The sequence below is a fragment of the Pimephales promelas genome, chromosome 2 (genome assembly GCF_988280905.1).
Source record: "Pimephales promelas chromosome 2, fPimPro1.hap1.1, whole genome shotgun sequence".
Classification (NCBI taxonomy): Eukaryota; Metazoa; Chordata; class Actinopteri; order Cypriniformes; family Leuciscidae; genus Pimephales; species Pimephales promelas.
This window is the reverse complement of record NC_142770.1, coordinates 18,284,072-18,306,130: the sequence shown is the minus strand read 5'-3', so window position 1 is coordinate 18,306,130 and position 22,059 is coordinate 18,284,072. Positions and strand designations below refer to the sequence as shown.

At 39.6% G+C, this 22,059-nt stretch overlaps 1 protein-coding gene across 2 annotated transcripts; it reads left to right on the top strand.

Moving 5' to 3' along the window:
* Positions 1–485: 485 nt before the first annotated feature.
* ssuh2.1 (ssu-2 homolog, tandem duplicate 1) lies at positions 486–20,647 on the top strand. Of its 2 annotated transcripts, none has more exons than XM_089117542.1 (13): positions 486–644; positions 742–845; positions 9,168–9,263; positions 10,356–10,407; positions 10,539–10,668; positions 10,782–10,842; positions 10,914–11,038; positions 18,214–18,276; positions 18,357–18,436; positions 18,520–18,612; positions 18,819–18,924; positions 19,820–19,927; positions 20,254–20,647. In XM_089117542.1, the coding sequence occupies exons 2-13, from the start codon at positions 821–823 to the stop codon at positions 20,386–20,388; spliced, it is 1,074 nt and encodes a 357-aa protein (XP_088973668.1). In that variant the 5' UTR covers positions 486–644; positions 742–820; the 3' UTR covers positions 20,389–20,647. The 2 variants fall into 2 exon arrangements, with proteins under 2 accessions (XP_088973668.1, XP_039550566.2); XM_039694632.2 differs by having other exon boundaries at positions 10,332–10,407.
* The last annotated feature ends 1,412 nt before the right edge of the window (positions 20,648–22,059 follow it).

Below are 22,059 nucleotides of genomic sequence, written 5' to 3'. Positions count from 1 at the left end.
AAAATACACACTTAGTCATTGTGCTTTGGAGTTTATTCAAAATTATAAATGAATGTGCTGCTTGAATACATTAACTGGCACATTTGGTATTCTGTCAACACAGGCTTTGATCCTGAGTTTAGCTGTAACATCAGTAGCGAACAGCCAACCACATGCTGATAGAGTTTATAGAATATTAAGATTTTAAACAAATGTACACAGGAAGATTTGTCGTCTTTTGGGAGGTGATGGAAACTACAGTCGTTGGTAGGATCACTGTGGTTTCGTTTTCAGCTTATGTTCAAAACAATCCCGTTTAAGCCACTGAATTAGTTTAGTCCGGTTATACATACAACCGCGAACAGCGCATGTTGTCCCTGAGCTCCGTAACGACATCTCTCATAAAGATTGGCGTCTTTAAATAGTAAAATAATTCTCCGAAAAACAGCTAGCCTCTTCGCTAACTAACACACAAAATACCATTGATGCTACTTCCGCCGCGTCACCGGAAGTTTCACCCACTTTATTTTATACAGGAGCGCCCCTCGCAAACTTGTGGATAGGAGATTGATTAAACTAACTCCTCACAGGTGTTTTGGAACCGACATACCCAGAGTAAGCTAGTTTGGGGGTTAATCAACCAAGAGTTCAAGGCTTATCTGACGGTAAGTTAACCTTGCTTTCTGGAATACACCCCTGGAGACGTATTTTCAAAACTGTCTGACATAAGTTGTTGTGGGCGTGTCTTCATTCCTGTCCAAGATCCAGAGATCAAAACTGAACAAAGCACTGCTGTGACAAGGATCATTGTGAAACAGACTTTATCAGCATTCTGTGCGTGATGGATGAAAAAGACGAAGATATAGGTGGGTAGATGTGCATATTACAGCTAACTATATTTTTTGCTGTTGTGTTTTTCCTGAAGTTTTACTTGAATATTTACTGTATGTTCACTGTCTCGGAATAGCTTACAAGAAAATAAACAATTCAAATCTGTATCATGTTGGCAAAACGGTATTTTTTAAAAAAAATATATATATTAATGAAGGAAAATAGACCTATAGACCATTTCACAAGATGTAAACAACACTGGTCCAGAAACACAACTGTTTCAGTTTGTAACTGTTTTCTTTATTTCACATGTAAAGAAAACATCTTAAAGATGTTTGTTTAACTTTTTGATTCAGTTTTAAATGTTCTGTTGGTTGTATTTTATCCCAGCTTTTATGTAGTGTTAAAAAACTGAAACTGGAAGTGCTTCTGGACCAGTGTTGTTTACATCTTGTGAAATGGTCTATAGGATACATTCCATTGATACGACATAAACAGTGAAATGCGATGACGTGTGCATGTATTATGATGACACTACATTTGCTCAATAATATGGAAATGTTGTGTTTTCCTTTTGCACAATGTCAAATTAAACAGTTTAAAAAAAAAAAAAAACATTCATTCTGTATAAAGTTTGAACAAAACTTTTTCCAACACTTTAAACATTATAATAACTCGCTAATAGTCAAGGATCATGTTAGAAAGCATGTGCTCACACTGATCTGAACTGCCTCAAACATTAATCGATTCAAAAAGTGAAACTTCTCCGTGTCTTTTAGTGTATAAACATCAGTGCTCTAACTGCTATTTAATTCAATACACATTGTTTATATCACCAGATAACAGTTTGAGTTAAAAGTTTAACGAATGTCAGTTTTTATTTTGCTTTGGTAGTGCAGTTCCTTCCATGCTATCTAACTTGAGAATGATCCAAAGAGCCTCCTTACTTCAGCAAAAGGAAGGAAATATGACCTTTTGCTTTGAGTTCACATGTTGAATGACACCAATTTGTTTATTTGACTTTTGTGACCAAATAATGCATGAATCAATTAAAAAAAAATAAAAATTATTATAAAGCAACATTCTATTCCTCCGGTTTTAAATGACATTTAAATGTGATTCAATGAGAAATTTCCCTTTCTACTGTAATGAGATGAAGCATAAACCTCCAGTTTGACAGAAAAGACTTACACCTAGTCTCAGAGTCTCAGACTATGATGCATAGTGTTTGAGCTGTTTTAACTGAAAGCAGCTTGAACTGACAGATCTTAAAATATGTGTCTTTGTTTTAGAAATGTTTTTATTAGATGCGTTTATAAAAGCTACTAAATGTCCCAAGTGAATTAATATCACCTAGCCAAATCCTGGCCAAATCCAAATTCATTTTTTTTTTTTTTTTTTGGAGAAGAATTCTGTGAAAATTCCCTCAGAAAAGAGTTTTTAGAGAGAATTCTGATGGAACTATGCAGTCAGTCAATTGGAAGGAGTGTTAAGAAACATCTGTTAACATAGATATTTGACATTTTGAGGATTGACACTGTTGTGAAAACAAAGTACACTTAAAGGTGCCATATGGAATAATTGAGGTAAAAATATCCAAAAAATGAGCTACACACATCAAAAGAATGAGAAGAAATAAGTCCAATGATGTCATTAAAAAACTAGCAAGTTATAGTGCTGCCGAGATATAACCTAAATTAGCATGCTAAATTATTAGCCCCGGCCCGGCAGGTGTTGTAATACCAGTTTCGGCCATGGGAGGCGGTATGCGGGCGGGCAACGTTACCACCAGCCAAACTGCAGTAACACGAGTAAGTCGCGCCGGCTTGTGTGTACTTGAACCTGATGTCATGTCGTGATGTCGTGTCGAAATACAGCCCACTACTAAATTTCAGTTCAGGGATGAGTTAAATAAATGATTGGTCGATATTATGCATGAGGAATAACATATTGTAACATATCTTTCAACAGTGTTCGTGTTCTTTTACCATTAGCTAGTAGAGATGATCGGTTCACGTGCGCTAGGGATCTGTCGTCTAACATTTACAAGCGCCAAAACTGCATTTATTGTTTGAATTGCGTAATAAAATGAGCAGAATCTGAGAGCTGAGATCGGTCTCTGTGTCCTTTTCTGTGCATGACAAAATGGATGTGGCGTGAGAGTGTGTGTAAAGTTGTGTGTCTCACGGTGAATTTGTGAGAGTTGGCAGCTCTGAAAGGCGCTAGCTTGGTCCACATCAGGGAATGCTGTCTGTCAAATTAATTCAAACTAATGATAAAAAATGTAACATGAACAAAATGAATACCATAAACTAAAAATGCCTGGGGCCTCATGCACAAAACTTTGCGTAGATTTCATCCTTAAAGTGTGCGTACGCACATAAGGCAGAATTTGCGTACGCACAAAAGTTTTCAGATTTATAAAACCGTTCGTACGCCAGAACCTGCGCAGAATTCACTTTATAAAACCCAGTCAGCGGGAGATTATGCGCACGTGCGTCTCCTCCCCGAAATAACCATATATGGAGATTACAACGCCTAGTTTTACTATGCATATCCTCATCTGCATATCATTTGCATATGATTATTCATCCACGTGATACCAAGTTTAACGGTACAAGACGTTAGGAAAATATGAAATGCGGATGTGCCGTCACATTATTACAAACATTTTTTTTAGTAGCCTATCCTTGCCTTGTTTTTGAATGAATAAATCAAATAGTGTTAAATACATTTCAGAGAAAGTTTTTCTCAATCTTTTCCACTGGCCAAATAGTATTTTTAATTGATTTATATTTTAATGGATAATGGAAGAGATTTTAAGGGAAGAGATAGACATGGTTGTGCATTATTTGCACTAAACAGTTTTCTCAGACAATCTCTAGTTAAAACATCAAAACACAGCATGCCAGAAGAAAAGTGTTTAAAAGCAATGCATCCACAACAAATAGGTCTATTTCTATTTATTGAATATATATATATATATATATATATATATATATATATATATATATATATATACATATTGTAACTTCTCAGTAATGATTTCATGTAGTTTAAGAGTTTAACTCCATTAATGAGAATGGCATATTTAATCTAAATGTTTATATCAAAAGTAAAACATAGTTTAAACCATTCTCTTATTTATTTAAACTGTTATTGTGAATATGGACTGTATTTATGATTTGGACTCATAATGAAGATTTACAGTTTTACTCCATCTGCCGTTAGATTATAGGCTATGCGTCAGTTTCACCAAACGGCCCAACGCGCGTGCAGGCGCGGTCATTTAAGAAGGGATGGATGTTTGCTTCAAGTGATGATAGGTTGTGAAATTATATTTGTATTATCTTTCTGTAGATGTATAATTTTCTTTAGACTCTCTGTCTAGTAAGCAAAAAGACATTTGACTCCAGCTCACCATCGGTGTCGCCAAAACCCATACTCTTCTAAAAGAGTGCGTACGCACGGTCAAGAGCATCCTTACGGTGCGCACTTATTTACGCCAAGTTTATTTTTTATAAATCCCGATGTGCGCGTGGAAAAATGCGTACGCATATTTCTATGCCCATTTTGTGCGTACGCAACGTTTATACATGAGGCCCCTGGGCTTTAATTTTCCCATATCGTCGAAATGCACCGGCTTGTCTATGAGACGGTCTTTATAATTTAGTATTGAGATGTTGTTCATTTAGTCTCTAATCTCTGAAAATCTCCAAATGATCCACGTGAAACTGCGGTCTTCCAACCTTTTACTATTAGTTTTACTGATTAATATGCGTGAGGGAGACCCGCTCGCCTGTGTTGTTTGAAGACATTTGTTTGCATGGAGGTATTTTTCTGGAGGTATACTGCCCCCATCTGGTATGGAATATGGTGTATGATTTGATTTTTTATCCCAGAGGGCACCTTTAAGCATACTTCTGAAAATAGTTATAATATACTTAAGTGCAAATTGAATTGAATGTTTTCGGACACTAATATATATATATATATATATATATATATATATATATATGTGTGTGTGTGTGTGTGTGTGAAACGTATCAAAATTATAAACGTAAGCCTTTTTTGCCCCCATTTGTCATAAGCTGAACTCAAAGATCTTAGATTTTTTTCAATGTACACAAAAGGCCTATTCCTCTCAAATATTCACAAATTAGTTACTAGGAGTTAGTGATGGGGGCGAGACCGCTTATGCCGAGTCCGAGTCAAGACCGAGTCTTTGAAGGGTCAAGTCCGAGTCGAGACCGAGTCCGTTGGTTTTCAAATACAGTCGAGTCCGAATCTTTGAAGGGTAAAGTCCGAGTCGAGACCGAGTCTGTGGGTTTTCAAATACAGTCGAGTCCGAGTTTTTGAAGGGTCGAGTCCGAGTCGAGACCGAGTCCGTTGGTTTTCGAATACAGTCGAGTCCGAGTCTTTGAAGGGTTGAGTCCGAGTCAAGACCGAGTCTTTGAAGGGTCGAGTGCGAGTCGAGACCGAGTCCGTTGGTTTTCAAATACAGTCGAGTCCGAATCTTTGAAGGGTAAAGTCCGAGTCGAGACCGAGTCTGTGGGTTTTCAAATACAGTCGAGTCCGAGTCTTTGAAGGGTCGAGTGCGAGTCGAGACCGAGTCCGTTGGTTTTCGAATACAGTCGAGTCCGAGTCTTTGAAGGGTTGAGTCCGAGTCAAGACCGAGTCTTTGAAGGGTCGAGTGCGAGTCGAGACCGAGTCTGTTGGTTTCCAAATACAGTCGAGTCCGGGTCGAGACCGAGTCTGTTGGTTTTTGAATACAGTCGAGTCCGAGTCAAGACCGAGTCTTAAAGGGTCGAGTCCGAGTCGAGACCGAGTCTGTTGGTTTTCGAATACAGTCGAGTCCGAGTCAAGACCGAGTCTTTGAAGGGTCGAGTCCGAGTCGAGACCGAGTCTGTTGGTTTTTGAATACAGTCGAGTCCGAGTCAAGACCGAGTCTTTGAAGGGTCGAGTCCGAGTCGAGACCGAGTCTGTTGGTTTTTGAATACAGTCGAGTCCGAGTCAAGACCGAGTCTTTGAAGGGTCGAGTCCGAGTAGAGACCGAGTCCGTTGGTTTTCGAATATAGTCGAGTCCGAGTCGAGACCGAGTCTGTTGGTTTTTGAATACGGTCGAGTCTGAGTCAAGACCGAGTCTTTGAAGGGTCGAGTCCGAGTTGAGACAGAGTCTTTAAGGAAGCAAGTCCGAGACAGGATTTTGTCCCGACATATCAGTTTTGATATACGTTTGTGGTTCTGAAAGGCGAATTTGATGATGGCAGACTCATTGCTCATCTTGCCGCCGCTCACACCAGGCAGCAACTGAAGACACTGATTGCCCTGATGGCAGTATCTTTGCATTGCACAATGAGATGTCATTTACAAATAATCCCCATCAATCCGTGTCTTTTTTTTAGATGAACATTAAAATTATGCGCTGGAAAAAAAATCTCGAGGACTCGGTCTGAATATTACGAGTCCTTTTCTTCCCACTGTGGTCCGAGAACGAGTCAAGACCGAGTCTTTGAAGGGTCTAGACCGAGTCAAGACCCAGTCTTTGAAGGAACAAGTTCAAGACGAGTCAGAGAAAGCAGAAATCACTCTTGAGACCGGTCTCGAGCCCGAGACCAGACTCGAGTAGTGCATCACTACTAAGAGTGCTACTTGGGTGTTGAGAAATGTGTTCCTTTGGTGCTCTTCAGTTTGGAGATCCAAAATGTTTCTCAAATAAACAGGAAGTCTGAATCCATTCCATTAAAAAACATATACCAACATGTTTCTGCCTATTTGGCCTTCCTCAGGGCAAATTCAAAATGGCGGTCAACAGATTTTTCACAAATCTGTCTAAATCTGTGTTAGTGAGCACTTCTCCTTTGCTGAAATATTCCATCCACCTCACAGGTTTGGCATATCAAGATTCTGATTAGACGGCATGATTATTGCACAGGTGTGCCTTAGGCTGGCTACAACAAAAGGCCACTCTAAAATGAAAAAAGAAAAAAAGGTTGTTGATTGTGGCCTGTGTTTGTGAAGCATTTGCTGTCGGACCCAATACAGTTGGCTGCTTCATTAATCAACAAAAGTTTCTTTGCAAACTCTTCAATACACAGTGCCTCATTTTCAAAATAAAATGCTCCGAACAAACATACTTTAGTCCTCCGAAACAATCCGGGACGCCATTAAAATAAACCATCCACTTGTTTCCGACACTGAGATCCTTCTGAATTCTGTACAGACACACAAACCAGCTGTTTAAACTGGAAGAGCCAAAGCGAACGTTCTTTCACACTTCCATTTGTCCTGTTGTGTGTGAAGGATGTCAGAAACAGAAGACACATCTGTATACTGTATCCAGTGTAGACAGAATCACTGATTATAATGGTTTTATTTGCTTTGATGCGACGCTAACATCCAGTGTAGGTAAATGTTAGCGCCTGTGGGCGGGGCTTATGGTGCGATGATTTATAACTTTTCGTCGATGTCTTGCTCTGGAGGTAGTCGTATGCAAATGTATTTGCCCATATGACCTCATCATCAAAACAAGCCATTTTTGAAGCTTTGTTAAAAAAAGCTTTGTTTATATTCTGGACTTTTTAAACTATGAAACTTGCAGAATGTTTTACAAATTCCACTTCTCATGTCATCACCCCTTTACATCTTTATATGTAATTTCATAATTACTTATGTTGTCTTTAAAATATAGTTTAAGTGTATCGCCGAATGCATTGATAAATATATAATAGTAAAACACTCTTGTTTACTGAAGTGTGCATAATACTGCCTCTGTTATCTAGACATTAACTTTTTTTGAACTTCACTTATGACACCAAACACTAAAATGCTTTCATGTATCGCAAGCGCAAAAATGCAGTCTGAGGACAAATTAACAGTCTGAAACTGTTAACTGCAAACGTTATCTTACAAATAAACATATCCTGTTTGCTAAATAGATCTCTGCTTCACAAAGCAGCCGCACATGTCTGTCAGTAGAAGCACAATTAATCACATTCCAGCTTCTTAAAAGCAACACGACCAACTGAATTCAGACTGAAGCAATTGTTTACGTCTATTATTTCTGTTATCAGTGCATTTTTATTTTTGCATTGATATTATTAGGAACCAGACTGTTAGAAAGGCTTCTCTGGGGTTTAAGGTTATTTTCCCTTTCGCAAGTACACATCAAGTGCGAGTACTACCTATCAAGAGCGAGTACACATCAAGTGTGCCAATGGAGCTGTGAACTTCCAAAGCATTCTCATCCCAGGGTGTCGTATATGACGCTTTTGACAATGCGTATATATCTAACGCACATGGCACCCTTTAGGGTCAATATGACACACACAGAGTATGGGTAGGTTTAGGTCTGGGGTAGGGTTTGGGTTAGACCACTAGGAGGCGTCTTCTAGCCCATATATGTGCGTTGGATGTATACACATTGTCAAAAGCGTCACATATGACGGCTTGGCATGAGAATGGGCTCGAACTTTTGTAAATCGATTTATGACTTATGATTTTGAAAATCCAGATAAAAATCTGATTATATCTGATAATCGCTCATTGGCACAGTTGTAAACAGCTTTTTTCCATGAGGGGGTTTGGCATCACGTCAGCTTTGTTTACAGTCGGACCGTTAAAGAAACACACACACACACACACACACACACAATTTAATTTGTATCTCGAGTGAACAGAGTAACTTTGGCTGCCCTAAAAAACAAATATATTAAGCTTTTTTTTTTCTTTTACATTTTGAAGAAACCAAGCACCTAAGAATATCCCTGCCATATCAAATATCATTAATCATATTTTAATGAATGTGTTTTGCTAAATTAGCATTTAAATTGTATCACAGACCACCTGCTCCACCCATCATTCACTGCTATATTTTGAGGGCATTGTTTCTCTGGCATACAGGCCCATTTCGTGGCCATTCTTCATGCTAAATCTGAAGCACAATCTCTGTTGAAGGAAACCCACTCCAGCTGATATTTATATCCACTTTTTAGCGGCATTGTTCACCAACAGAACAAGTTATTTATGTGAAGTATATGTAACTCAATTCACTGATGCACTGCTGAGGGAAAGAACCCTAATGACTTCATGAACAGCTTGCCAACTACTGATTGCTAAGAAATGTGTTTATGTTCTGATGCCTAGCAACGCAACACAAATTATTAAACCACACTGATGATGCTCCAGGATCAACAAGAAAGTTGTTCGAGGGACTTCATGGAAAATGGTGTCGCTGCTTTAAGGCGGGGGGCTGTTTGATAGGAATGTTGTTCCAGGGCCAACGAGGGATGTTGATACAGGAACATGTTGCTGTTTGATAAATGAGAAATATCAGGAAGTCTCTCTGTCTTCTGCAGACACGTTTGACCCCAGTCTTCCCGAGGAGGGTCCGTCGGCTCCGCCCCCAGGCTGGCTGGACAGTGTCTCGGGATACGAAGAGCATAACGGCGGAGGTGAACGTGTTTCATGTGTATCACTTGTGCTGTGAATTACAGACAGACTGATAACAACCGTCCAATAACATCCTAAAACAGAATTTGTTGAAAATAAATTTGATCACAATAATATAATGCCATTAACAATAATAACAACATTTATTATTATTATTTAGATACTATTTTATAGTAATACAGTGTATACACTAAGGCACATTAACAATAATAATAATAACCATAATTGTATTTTAATATAATAACATTTTTATTATTATTTATACTATTATTATTATTCACTAAAATATGCTCTAAGCAACTGCAAAAGACATTATTAAAATGTAGTATAATAACATTTTATTATAGTTATTATCATACAGTAATACAATATGGAAGTATAATAATATAAATAATAACAATACATTAATTTTATTATTAAGACATAATTATTATAATAATACATTATAATGTGCATTTATACATTATAATAACAACAATAACAACCATATTTTTATTACTCATATTATTAAGATACTATTATAATAATGCACCATTATATACCCTATGGGATAATAATAATAATAATTATTATGATTATTTTTATAAAAATATTACTATCAAGACTCTTTTATTATAATAATACACTATTAAATACACTAAGGCACCATACTATACATTTTATTATTATTAATATGATAATATACATTATAATAAACTATTACATTAAAGCATATTAACAATAATATTTTATTATTATTATTAATGATAATAATGATACAAATTATATTATGCTAATACACTATTAGACATGATTAATATCTAATAACTATACAAATAATATTAAAATATTATGATTTTTTAAATTATTGTTGACTAAAAAAATAAATAAATATTGCTTTTACATATTGGATGCTTTAAAACATGTATTGGTATTGGTCATAAAAACATAATATTGGTCGATCTTGAACATATAATAACAAAACCTGCATGTCAAATATATATATGACCTAATATCATAGTTATGTCTTGAATGCTTAAGTGATATTCAACTTTTATTTTTGTTTGTGTGCTTGATCGTATACTGTACAGATCAGATCTGTCCTCCTCCACCAGACTTTGCCCCTAAGCCTGAAAATGACAGGAATGCCTCAGTCCCAAATGTCATGTAGGTACAATGTGTATTTTCTGTGTGCAATGTCATTTTTTGTAGGATGTTATGAATACAAAAACATTCAAAATTTGCCATAACGTTTTTATTTTGCATTTACATCTGTGTATGTATTTGCACACTGACAGGGTTCCCACTGTCTCAGAGGATGTAGCGAGAGACGCTCTACTCCAGTTTGTGGGTAAAAAATGGACATACAGCAGCAAACCTGCCAAAAATCTGATATTCAAAGAACTGAAGCCATTTACAGTTTACCGTGTAAATCTCTTTATTATCCAATCTTATCCAGTCTAAATGTGGAATGATTCCTATATTATTATTACATATCATAATAGTTATATGATTGTGCCATTTGTCCCTTGTCTTTTCAGTACCGCTTGGAAACATTTACTGAGTCCAGATCAAGTGCTTGGGGATCGGAGCCGCACACAGGTGCCTGATGAAACCAATACAATTAAACAAATGATAGAAATGCCTGTATCAAATTGATATCTTTTTCTCAGGTCAGTGTGTGGATGGGCCTCAGAATGGAGTGAGTCCTCCACCATGGCTCATCCAGGTGTCTTACCCACCCAAATTCACTGACGCCGTTCAGAAAGTCAGGGTCCCACATTCTTCATTCATAAAGGTATGCCTATGTTTTTTTTTTTTTTTTTTTTTTTTCAAGATATTACCTTTCATGCAGTGTGTAATATACTGTAGCTGTTTATTAACTCTTTCCCCACAGCGTTTTTTTTTTATTTTTTTTTAAACAGACTGGGCCAATCAGAGCAGAGTAGACCAATCACAACAGGCTAAGCCATCTGACCAATCAGAGCAGAGTAAACCAATCACAACAGACTGGGCCATCTGACCAATCAGAGCAGAGTAGACCAATCACAACAGACTGAGCCATCTGACCAATCAGAGCAGAGTAAACCAATCACAACAGACTGGGCCATCTGACCAATCAGAGCAGAGTAGACCAATCACAACAGACTGGGTCATCTGACCAATCAGAGCAGAGTAGACCGATCACAACAGACTGGGTCATCTGACCAATCAGAGCAGAGTAGGCCAATCACAACAGACTGGGTCATCTGACCAATCAGAGCAGAGTAGACCAATCACAACAGACTAGGCCATCTGACCAATCAGAGCAGAGTAGGCCAATCACAACAGACTTGGTCATCTGACCAATCAGAGCAGAGTAGACCAATCACAACAGACTGGGTCATCTGACCTATCAGAGCAGAGTAGACCAATCACAACAGACTGGGTCATCTGACCAATCAGAGCAGAGTAGACCAATCACAACAGACTAGGCCATCTGACCAATCAGAGCAGAGTAGGCCAATCACAACAGACTTGGTCATCTGACCAATCAGAGCAGAGTAGACCAATCACAACAGACTGGGTCATCTGACCAATCAGAGCAGAGTAGACCAATCACAACAGACTGGGTCATCTGACCAATCAGAGCAGAGTAGACCAATCACAACAGACTGGGTCATCTGACCAATCAGAGCAGAGTAGACCAATCACAACAGACTAGGCCATCTGACCAATCAGAGCAGAGTATGCCAATCACAACAGACTTGGTCATCTGACCAATCAGAGCAGAGTAGACCAATCACAACAGACTAGGCCATCTGACCAATCAGAGCAGAGTAGGCCAATCACAACAGACTTGGTCATCTGACCAATCAGAGCAGAGTAGACCAATCACAACAGACTGGGTCATCTGACCAATCAGAGCAGAGTAGACCAATCACAACAGACTAGGCCATCTGACCAATCAGAGCAGAGTAGGCCAATCACAACAGACTTGGTCATCTGACCAATCAGAGCAGAGTAGACCAATCACAACAGACTGGGTCATCTGACCAATCAGAGCAGAGTAGACCAATCACAACAGACTGGGTCATCTGACCAATCAGAGCAGAGTAGACCAATCACAACAGACTAGGCCATCTGACCAATCAGAGCAGAGTATGCCAATCACAACAGACTTGGTCATCTGACCAATCAGAGCAGAGTAGACCAATCACAACAGACTAGGCCATCTGACCAATCAGAGCAGAGTAGGCCAATCACAACAGACTTGGTCATCTGACCAATCAGAGCAGAGTAGACCAATCACAACAGACTGGGTCATCTGACCAATCAGAGCAGAGTAGACCAATCACAACAGACTAGGCCATCTGACCAATCAGAGCAGAGTAGGCCAATCACAACAGACTTGGTCATCTGACCAATCAGAGCAGAGTAGACCAATCACAACAGACTGGGTCATCTGACCAATCAGAGCAGAGTAGACCAATCACAACAGACTGGGTCATCTGACCAATCAGAGCAGAGTAGACCAATCACAACAGACTGGGTCATCTGACCAATCAGAGCAGAGTAGGCCAATCACAACAGACTGGGTCATCTGACCAATCAGAGCAGAGTAGACCAATCACAACAGACTAGGCCATCTGACCAATCAGAGCAGAGTAGGCCAATCACAACAGACTTGGTCATCTGACCAATCAGAGCAGAGTAGACCAATCACAACAGACTGGGTCATCTGACCAATCAGAGCAGAGTAGACCAATCACAACAGACTGGGTCATCTGACCAATCAGAGCAGAGTAGACCAATCACAACAGACTAGGCCATCTGACCAATCAGAGCAGAGTAGGCCAATCACAACAGACTTGGTCATCTGACCAATCAGAGCAGAGTAGACCAATCACAACAGACTGGGTCATCTGACCAATCAGAGCAGAGTAGACCAATCACAACAGACTGGGTCATCTGACCAATCAGAGCAGAGTAGACCAATCACAACAGACTGGGTCATCTGACCAATCAGAGCAGAGTAGACCAATCACAACAGACTAGGCCATCTGACCAATCAGAGCAGAGTATGCCAATCACAACAGACTTGGTCATCTGACCAATCAGAGCAGAGTAGACCAATCACAACAGACTAGGCCATCTGACCAATCAGAGCAGAGTAGGCCAATCACAACAGACTTGGTCATCTGACCAATCAGAGCAGAGTAGACCAATCACAACAGACTGGGTCATCTGACCAATCAGAGCAGAGTAGACCAATCACAACAGACTGGGTCATCTGACCAATCAGAGCAGAGTAGACCAATCACAACAGACTGGGTCATCTGACCAATCAGAGCAGAGTAGACCAATCACAACAGACTAGGCCATCTGACCAATCAGAGCAGAGTAGGCCAATCACAACAGACTTGGTCATCTGACCAATCAGAGCAGAGTAGACCAATCACAACAGACTGGGTCATCTGACCAATCAGAGCAGAGTAGACCAATCACAACAGACTAGGCCATCTGACCAATCAGAGCAGAGTAGGCCAATCACAACAGACTTGGTCATCTGACCAATCAGAGCAGAGTAGACCAATCACAACAGACTGGGTCATCTGACCAATCAGAGCAGAGTAGACCAATCACAACAGACTGGGTCATCTGACCAATCAGAGCAGAGTAGACCAATCACAACAGACTGGGTCATCTGACCAATCAGAGCAGAGTAGACCAATCACAACAGACTGGGTCATCTGACCAATCAGAGCAGAGTAGACCAATCACAACAGACTAGGCCATCTGACCAATCAGAGCAGAGTAGGCCAATCACAACAGACTTGGTCATCTGACCAATCAGAGCAGAGTAGACCAATCACAACAGACTGGGTCATCTGACCAATCAGAGCAGAGTAGACCAATCACAACAGACTGGGTCATCTGACCAATCAGAGCAGAGTAGACCAATCACAACAGACTGGGTCATCTGACCAATCAGAGCAGAGTAGACCAATCACAACAGACTAGGCCATCTGACCAATCAGAGCAGAGTATGCCAATCACAACAGACTTGGTCATCTGACCAATCAGAGCAGAGTAGACCAATCACAACAGACTAGGCCATCTGACCAATCAGAGCAGAGTAGACCAATCACAACAGACTAGGCCATCTGACCAATCAGAGCAGAGTAGGCCAATCACAACAGACTTGGTCATCTGACCAATCAGAGCAGAGTAGACCAATCACAACAGACTGGGTCATCTGACCAATCAGAGCAGAGTAGACCAATCACAACAGACTAGGCCATCTGACCAATCAGAGCAGAGTAGGCCAATCACAACAGACTTGGTCATCTGACCAATCAGAGCAGAGTAGACCAATCACAACAGACTGGGTCATCTGACCAATCAGAGCAGAGTAGACCAATCACAACAGACTGGGTCATCTGACCAATCAGAGCAGAGTAGACCAATCACAACAGACTGGGTCATCTGACCAATCAGAGCAGAGTATGCCAATCACAACAGACTTGGTCATCTGACCAATCAGAGCAGAGTAGACCAATCACAACAGACTAGGCCATCTGACCAATCAGAGCAGAGTATGCCAATCACAACAGACTTGGTCATCTGACCAATCAGAGCAGAGTAGACCAATCACAACAGACTAGGCCATCTGACCAATCAGAGCAGAGTAGACCAATCACAACAGACTAGGCCATCTGACCAATCAGAGCAGAGTAGGCCAATCACAACAGACTTGGTCATCTGACCAATCAGAGCAGAGTAGACCAATCACAACAGACTGGGTCATCTGACCAATCAGAGCAGAGTAGACCAATCACAACAGACTAGGCCATCTGACCAATCAGAGCAGAGTAGGCCAATCACAACAGACTTGGTCATCTGACCAATCAGAGCAGAGTAGACCAATCACAACAGACTGGGTCATCTGACCAATCAGAGCAGAGTAGACCAATCACAACAGACTGGGTCATCTGACCAATCAGAGCAGAGTAGACCAATCACAACAGACTGGGTCATCTGACCAATCAGAGCAGAGTAGACCAATCACAACAGACTGGGTCATCTGACCAATCAGAGCAGAGTAGGCCAATCACAACAGACTGGGTCATCTGACCAATCAGAGCAGAGTAGACCAATCACAACAGACTAGGCCATCTGACCAATCAGAGCAGAGTAGGCCAATCACAACAGACTTGGTCATCTGACCAATCAGAGCAGAGTAGACCAATCACAACAGACTGGGTCATCTGACCAATCAGAGCAGAGTAGACCAATCACAACAGACTGGGTCATCTGACCAATCAGAGCAGAGTAGACCAATCACAACAGACTAGGCCATCTGACCAATCAGAGCAGAGTAGGCCAATCACAACAGACTTGGTCATCTGACCAATCAGAGCAGAGTAGACCAATCACAACAGACTGGGTCATCTGACCAATCAGAGCAGAGTAGACCAATCACAACAGACTGGGTCATCTGACCAATCAGAGCAGAGTAGACCAATCACAACAGACTGGGTCATCTGACCAATCAGAGCAGAGTAGACCAATCACAACAGACTAGGCCATCTGACCAATCAGAGCAGAGTATGCCAATCACAACAGACTTGGTCATCTGACCAATCAGAGCAGAGTAGACCAATCACAACAGACTAGGCCATCTGACCAATCAGAGCAGAGTAGGCCAATCACAACAGACTTGGTCATCTGACCAATCAGAGCAGAGTAGACCAATCACAACAGACTGGGTCATCTGACCAATCAGAGCAGAGTAGACCAATCACAACAGACTGGGTCATCTGACCAATCAGAGCAGAGTAGACCAATCACAACAGACTGGGTCATCTGACCAATCAGAGCAGAGTAGACCAATCACAACAGACTAGGCCATCTGACCAATCAGAGCAGAGTAGGCCAATCACAACAGACTTGGTCATCTGACCAATCAGAGCAGAGTAGACCAATCACAACAGACTGGGTCATCTGACCAATCAGAGCAGAGTAGACCAATCACAACAGACTAGGCCATCTGACCAATCAGAGCAGAGTAGGCCAATCACAACAGACTTGGTCATCTGACCAATCAGAGCAGAGTAGACCAATCACAACAGACTGGGTCATCTGACCAATCAGAGCAGAGTAGACCAATCACAACAGACTGGGTCATCTGACCAATCAGAGCAGAGTAGACCAATCACAACAGACTGGGTCATCTGACCAATCAGAGCAGAGTAGACCAATCACAACAGACTGGGTCATCTGACCAATCAGAGCAGAGTAGACCAATCACAACAGACTAGGCCATCTGACCAATCAGAGCAGAGTAGGCCAATCACAACAGACTTGGTCATCTGACCAATCAGAGCAGAGTAGACCAATCACAACAGACTGGGTCATCTGACCAATCAGAGCAGAGTAGACCAATCACAACAGACTGGGTCATCTGACCAATCAGAGCAGAGTAGACCAATCACAACAGACTGGGTCATCTGACCAATCAGAGCAGAGTAGACCAATCACAACAGACTAGGCCATCTGACCAATCAGAGCAGAGTATGCCAATCACAACAGACTTGGTCATCTGACCAATCAGAGCAGAGTAGACCAATCACAACAGACTAGGCCATCTGACCAATCAGAGCAGAGTAGACCAATCACAACAGACTAGGCCATCTGACCAATCAGAGCAGAGTAGGCCAATCACAACAGACTTGGTCATCTGACCAATCAGAGCAGAGTAGACCAATCACAACAGACTAGGCCATCTGACCAATCAGAGCAGAGTAGACCAATCACAACAGACTGGGTCATCTGACCAATCAGAGCAGAGTAGACCAATCACAACAGACTAGGCCATCTGACCAATCAGAGCAGAGTAGGCCAATCACAACAGACTTGGTCATCTGACCAATCAGAGCAGAGTAGACCAATCACAACAGACTGGGTCATCTGACCAATCAGAGCAGAGTAGACCAATCACAACAGACTGGGTCATCTGACCAATCAGAGCAGAGTAGACCAATCACAACAGACTGGGTCATCTGACCAATCAGAGCAGAGTATGCCAATCACAACAGACTTGGTCATCTGACCAATCAGAGCAGAGTAGACCAATCACAACAGACTAGGCCATCTGACCAATCAGAGCAGAGTATGCCAATCACAACAGACTTGGTCATCTGACCAATCAGAGCAGAGTAGACCAATCACAACAGACTAGGCCATCTGACCAATCAGAGCAGAGTAGACCAATCACAACAGACTAGGCCATCTGACCAATCAGAGCAGAGTAGGCCAATCACAACAGACTTGGTCATCTGACCAATCAGAGCAGAGTAGACCAATCACAACAGACTGGGTCATCTGACCAATCAGAGCAGAGTAGACCAATCACAACAGACTAGGCCATCTGACCAATCAGAGCAGAGTAGGCCAATCACAACAGACTTGGTCATCTGACCAATCAGAGCAGAGTAGACCAATCACAACAGACTGGGTCATCTGACCAATCAGAGCAGAGTAGACCAATCACAACAGACTGGGTCATCTGACCAATCAGAGCAGAGTAGACCAATCACAACAGACTGGGTCATCTGACCAATCAGAGCAGAGAAATACTCTCAGAAAGGAAGGTTTTAGAGAGACAGGATCCTGTATCAAACTGTTTCAGACAGTGAGAAAAGAGGTAATGCTGCAATGTTAATAATTAGACAAGTAAAGTTTTTTTTTGACCTTGGATACATGTAAGCTGTTCATAGAATACCCCCAAAACAAAATTAGGAAACCTTAAAATAGCATTATAGGGGCACTTTATACTCTTTACATTCAAATGTAATGTACCATTAAAACCGGCTCAAAATAAAAACTATTTTACCTAATTTGCATTCTGCTCTGCATGCGTCACCATAAGTCAGACTTTTATATGTGTTGTGTTGCCTGTTGGATTTTGTTAGTGCTTTGTCTTTGCAGCCGTGCCACTGCTGTCATGGTAACGGCAAAGTGAGGTGTACACACTGTCGTGGAATAGGACTGGTACGTGGATGTTTAATTATCATTATCACATGTCTGCCAAAGCTTCATTAAACTGACTGTTTTCTGAATAACAAACTCAGACTCGCTGTATGTTCTGTCACGGCACTGGTCACAGTCGCAACCGACGCTGCACAACCTGCCACGGAAGGGGAAAGAAAAGGTCAACAGATACACATTCATACTCTAATGTGTTTTATATCCTCATGTAAAAATAAAAACAAATATCTCAATCCCTTCTTTCAGGTGTGTGGCTTGTCATGGAACGGGTGACAAAGGCTGTCTCACGTGTAACGGCTACAGAAACCTTGTGCATTTCATACAGCTCACTGTTACATGGTAAAAAAAAAGTGTTTTGTGCGTTTTGAAAGTGTGATGCAAGCTACATGTGAAATGTTGCACAATCTGTGGTAAACACATTAGAATGTTTCTAGTTTTTATGATCTCAGTTCCTGTTTTAGTTCCTGTTTTGTTTTACACAATAATCTAGCTTGTTCATTTTATTTCATGTGGTTATCTGCGTCTAACTTCACACTGTTTCACAGGAAGAACCAGGTATTTGAGTTTATACCTGACCGGGTGCCTGAATTGCCGCTGAAGAAGTTTGAGAAGGTGTCTGGGGAGGCATTCTTCGTAGATGAAAGCCTCCTGGTATATATCGATTAATTTATCGTTCATTCTGATGCAGATATTTCAAAACTTATTCAGATATTTAACCTTCGTGTTCTCAGACCTCGAGGCTCATTTTACCTAATCAAGTTCATGACTTTCTGTAATGTTTTGAGACTTTCTGTGATGTTATATTACGCTTCGACCGGCCTCCGTGAGACCATTAACTTGCGTTTACATGTAAAACATTAATTAATTAAATTAATTTTCACATGATGAGGTTATCTGACGAGTATATACGTTTCTATCGTTTTTGTCTGAGATTAAATTGTCTACCCTCATATTGCGGTGGTAAAACCGATAGCTTCAGTAATACTGTATGCAAACGCTAATGCCCGTGATAGCGCCCCTGTAGGTGATGCTGGGATTGCAACACAAATGTGTTGGAATGGAGCATGTGCAATCAAGTTTGCGTTGCTTCAAGTATTTGTGCTTACATATTTTCAAGTATCTTTTATTAGATCAGGTGATCTAATTAAAATAATTTTCAAGCAAAATAAGATGTAAAATAATTCAGAGCAGAGTAGACCAATCACAACAGTCTGTTACAGGCTGAGCCATCTTTTCAAACTTATTTGTTCTTACATATTTCTAAATACCTTTGATCAGGTCAGACCGTCAGAGGATCTTATTAAACCATTTTCAAGCAAAATAAAGATGTAATATAATTAGGCTATCATTTGGCTATTTGAATATGGACATGAGGGTTAAAGTTGTAAAATAGAACAACATAGAATGCTGCTAAATGTGCTCACATCCTGTCTAATCATGTTTGATTAATATATGAACATAACTGCGTTTTAAAAACATATATCATGCACTAGCACGTGCACAGATGTGTATAGGATAATATATAAAGCGCAATGCGTGTTTGCAGGTTTATCCGATAGAGGGCTTCCCTGACCAGGACATCTGTGACGCCTCAAAAACAGCCAACCAGAACCACCTGCTAAAATATTCCGCTGTGAGTCGCATCCTGCAGCAGGTGAGCAGAATCCTGATGAAATATAGTATTATCAATGAACATAATAATCAAAAATATTCAAATAATAGGCTAAAAATCGCGTGTCTGGTGAACAGCGCAGGTGTTTATAAGAGAATGCAACTACAAACATGACCTCTAGGTGGCAGCACTGCCTTGAACAACTAATCACTTATAACGCATATGTAGGCCTATTAAACTGAGCTCAACCTTTAATTGTTTTCCATATTTATAAGTGAAAATATTAGCAAGTTAATATCTCAGATGTTTCAAATGTAATATTCTTTGTAAAGTAACATTCCCTGGCTCTCTCTCTCTGTCTCTTGCAGCGTCAGTCGATCGAGCTGGTTCCTCTCACTCATGTATATTACGCCTACAGTGGGAAAGACTACGATTACTTTGTTTTTGGGAGAGAAAACAAGGTTCACATTACAAAATACCCCACTTCCTGCAGCATTTTGTAGTAACTCTCTTTGCTTTGTGTCTTGTCCAAAATCATTTTACAATAGTTTTTCATAACATGTAAATTGCACTATACAGTAGGCCTATAACTATTTATATTTTAATATATTTATTAACTGAGAAAAAAATATTAAATTCTTAGTGGACTAATGAAGGTATATATATATATATATCTTCGTTCATATACGCATATTACAGCATGTTTAAAAAATGTGTTTCATATATATATATATATACATAATTAAAATTATTTTTGAGTACAATTATTGTGACTTTATTTTTTTCCATAAAAGAAGTGCAAAAAACAGATTTTCTTTAAAAAAAGTGATATTTTGTCGTATAATTTGATGCCTTTATATTTCTCAGATTATGTTTATTTCTGAAAGTCAGTTCCTGTATAGAGGGATTTTGGTACGGGAAAAAATATTATATATTTCCCAGGAAAAATATACAAAAATAAAATAATATTTTATATATATATATATATATATATATATATATACACTGTATATATATATATATATATATATATATACACTGTATATATATATATATATATATATATATATATATATATATATATATATATATATATATGAAGAGTTCAGATGCAAAAGCCTCTAAGTGCCATTTGAAATTTTCTTATAAAATTATCATTTTTATCAAGCTTGTATATTTAAGTTCAGTAATTTCACTTAAATGGCAATGATGATTACCTATTAATTGCCATTTAAGTGAAATTACTGAACTTAAATATACAAACTTGATAAAAATGACCATTCTAGATGAAAATTTCAAATGGCACTTAGAGGCTTTTGCATCTGAACTCTTCATATAGTATATATATTAAGATTTACGAATTTCAATTGTGTAGTAAAATTCCATCCAATTTAATTGAATAACCCAACTATTCAAATTATGAAATAAGAATTTTAAATGAGAGAAAAGTAGAGCTTAATAAAATATTTTGTATAAATCATAATGGAACAAGAGAATGGACCAATTATTTGATTCGCATTCATAATTTAAACATAGTTTATTTATTTAATTTATGAATGTGAGTCACAAACTAATTTCCTTGTTCCATTAATATTGAAAATATTGAATCAATATTCCCTTAATTCCAAAAATATTTACTACTATGCTCTACTTTTTTTACTCATTTAAATGTCTTAATTCATAATATGTAAGGATTATTCAATATTCAACACTTTTTTTAAAAGAGGCGTCTGGTTTCACAAATGCAGCTAGGTTTAGGCATCAGTTCAAGGACATTAGTAGCTTTTATAAACGTGCCTTAGGGAAAAAAAAAAAAAAAAACATTACTGGTGTGCATCCTGGGACAAAACAATGACCCTGACATATTTCGAGATCTGTCAGTGCAAGTTTCTTTCAGTTAAAACAGCTCAAACTTGCATTTTAGCCTAAGAGACGTCATCCTTGTCTGTGAAACAGGTTTATTTTTTATTTGTGTGTGTGTGTAGGCCTATGTGTGTGCGTGTGTAAATGGAGTAAGTTGTCCCCGTGGACACCTCTGTTAGAGAACACACACTTATTGTGTTATCGAGCTTACATTTTATAGACTAGGATATGTGACAACTAACCCCGGTGCTTCCATATTACATTATAGGACACTTAATGTCCCCATCAAACGGAGACTACTGTCCTTCGGA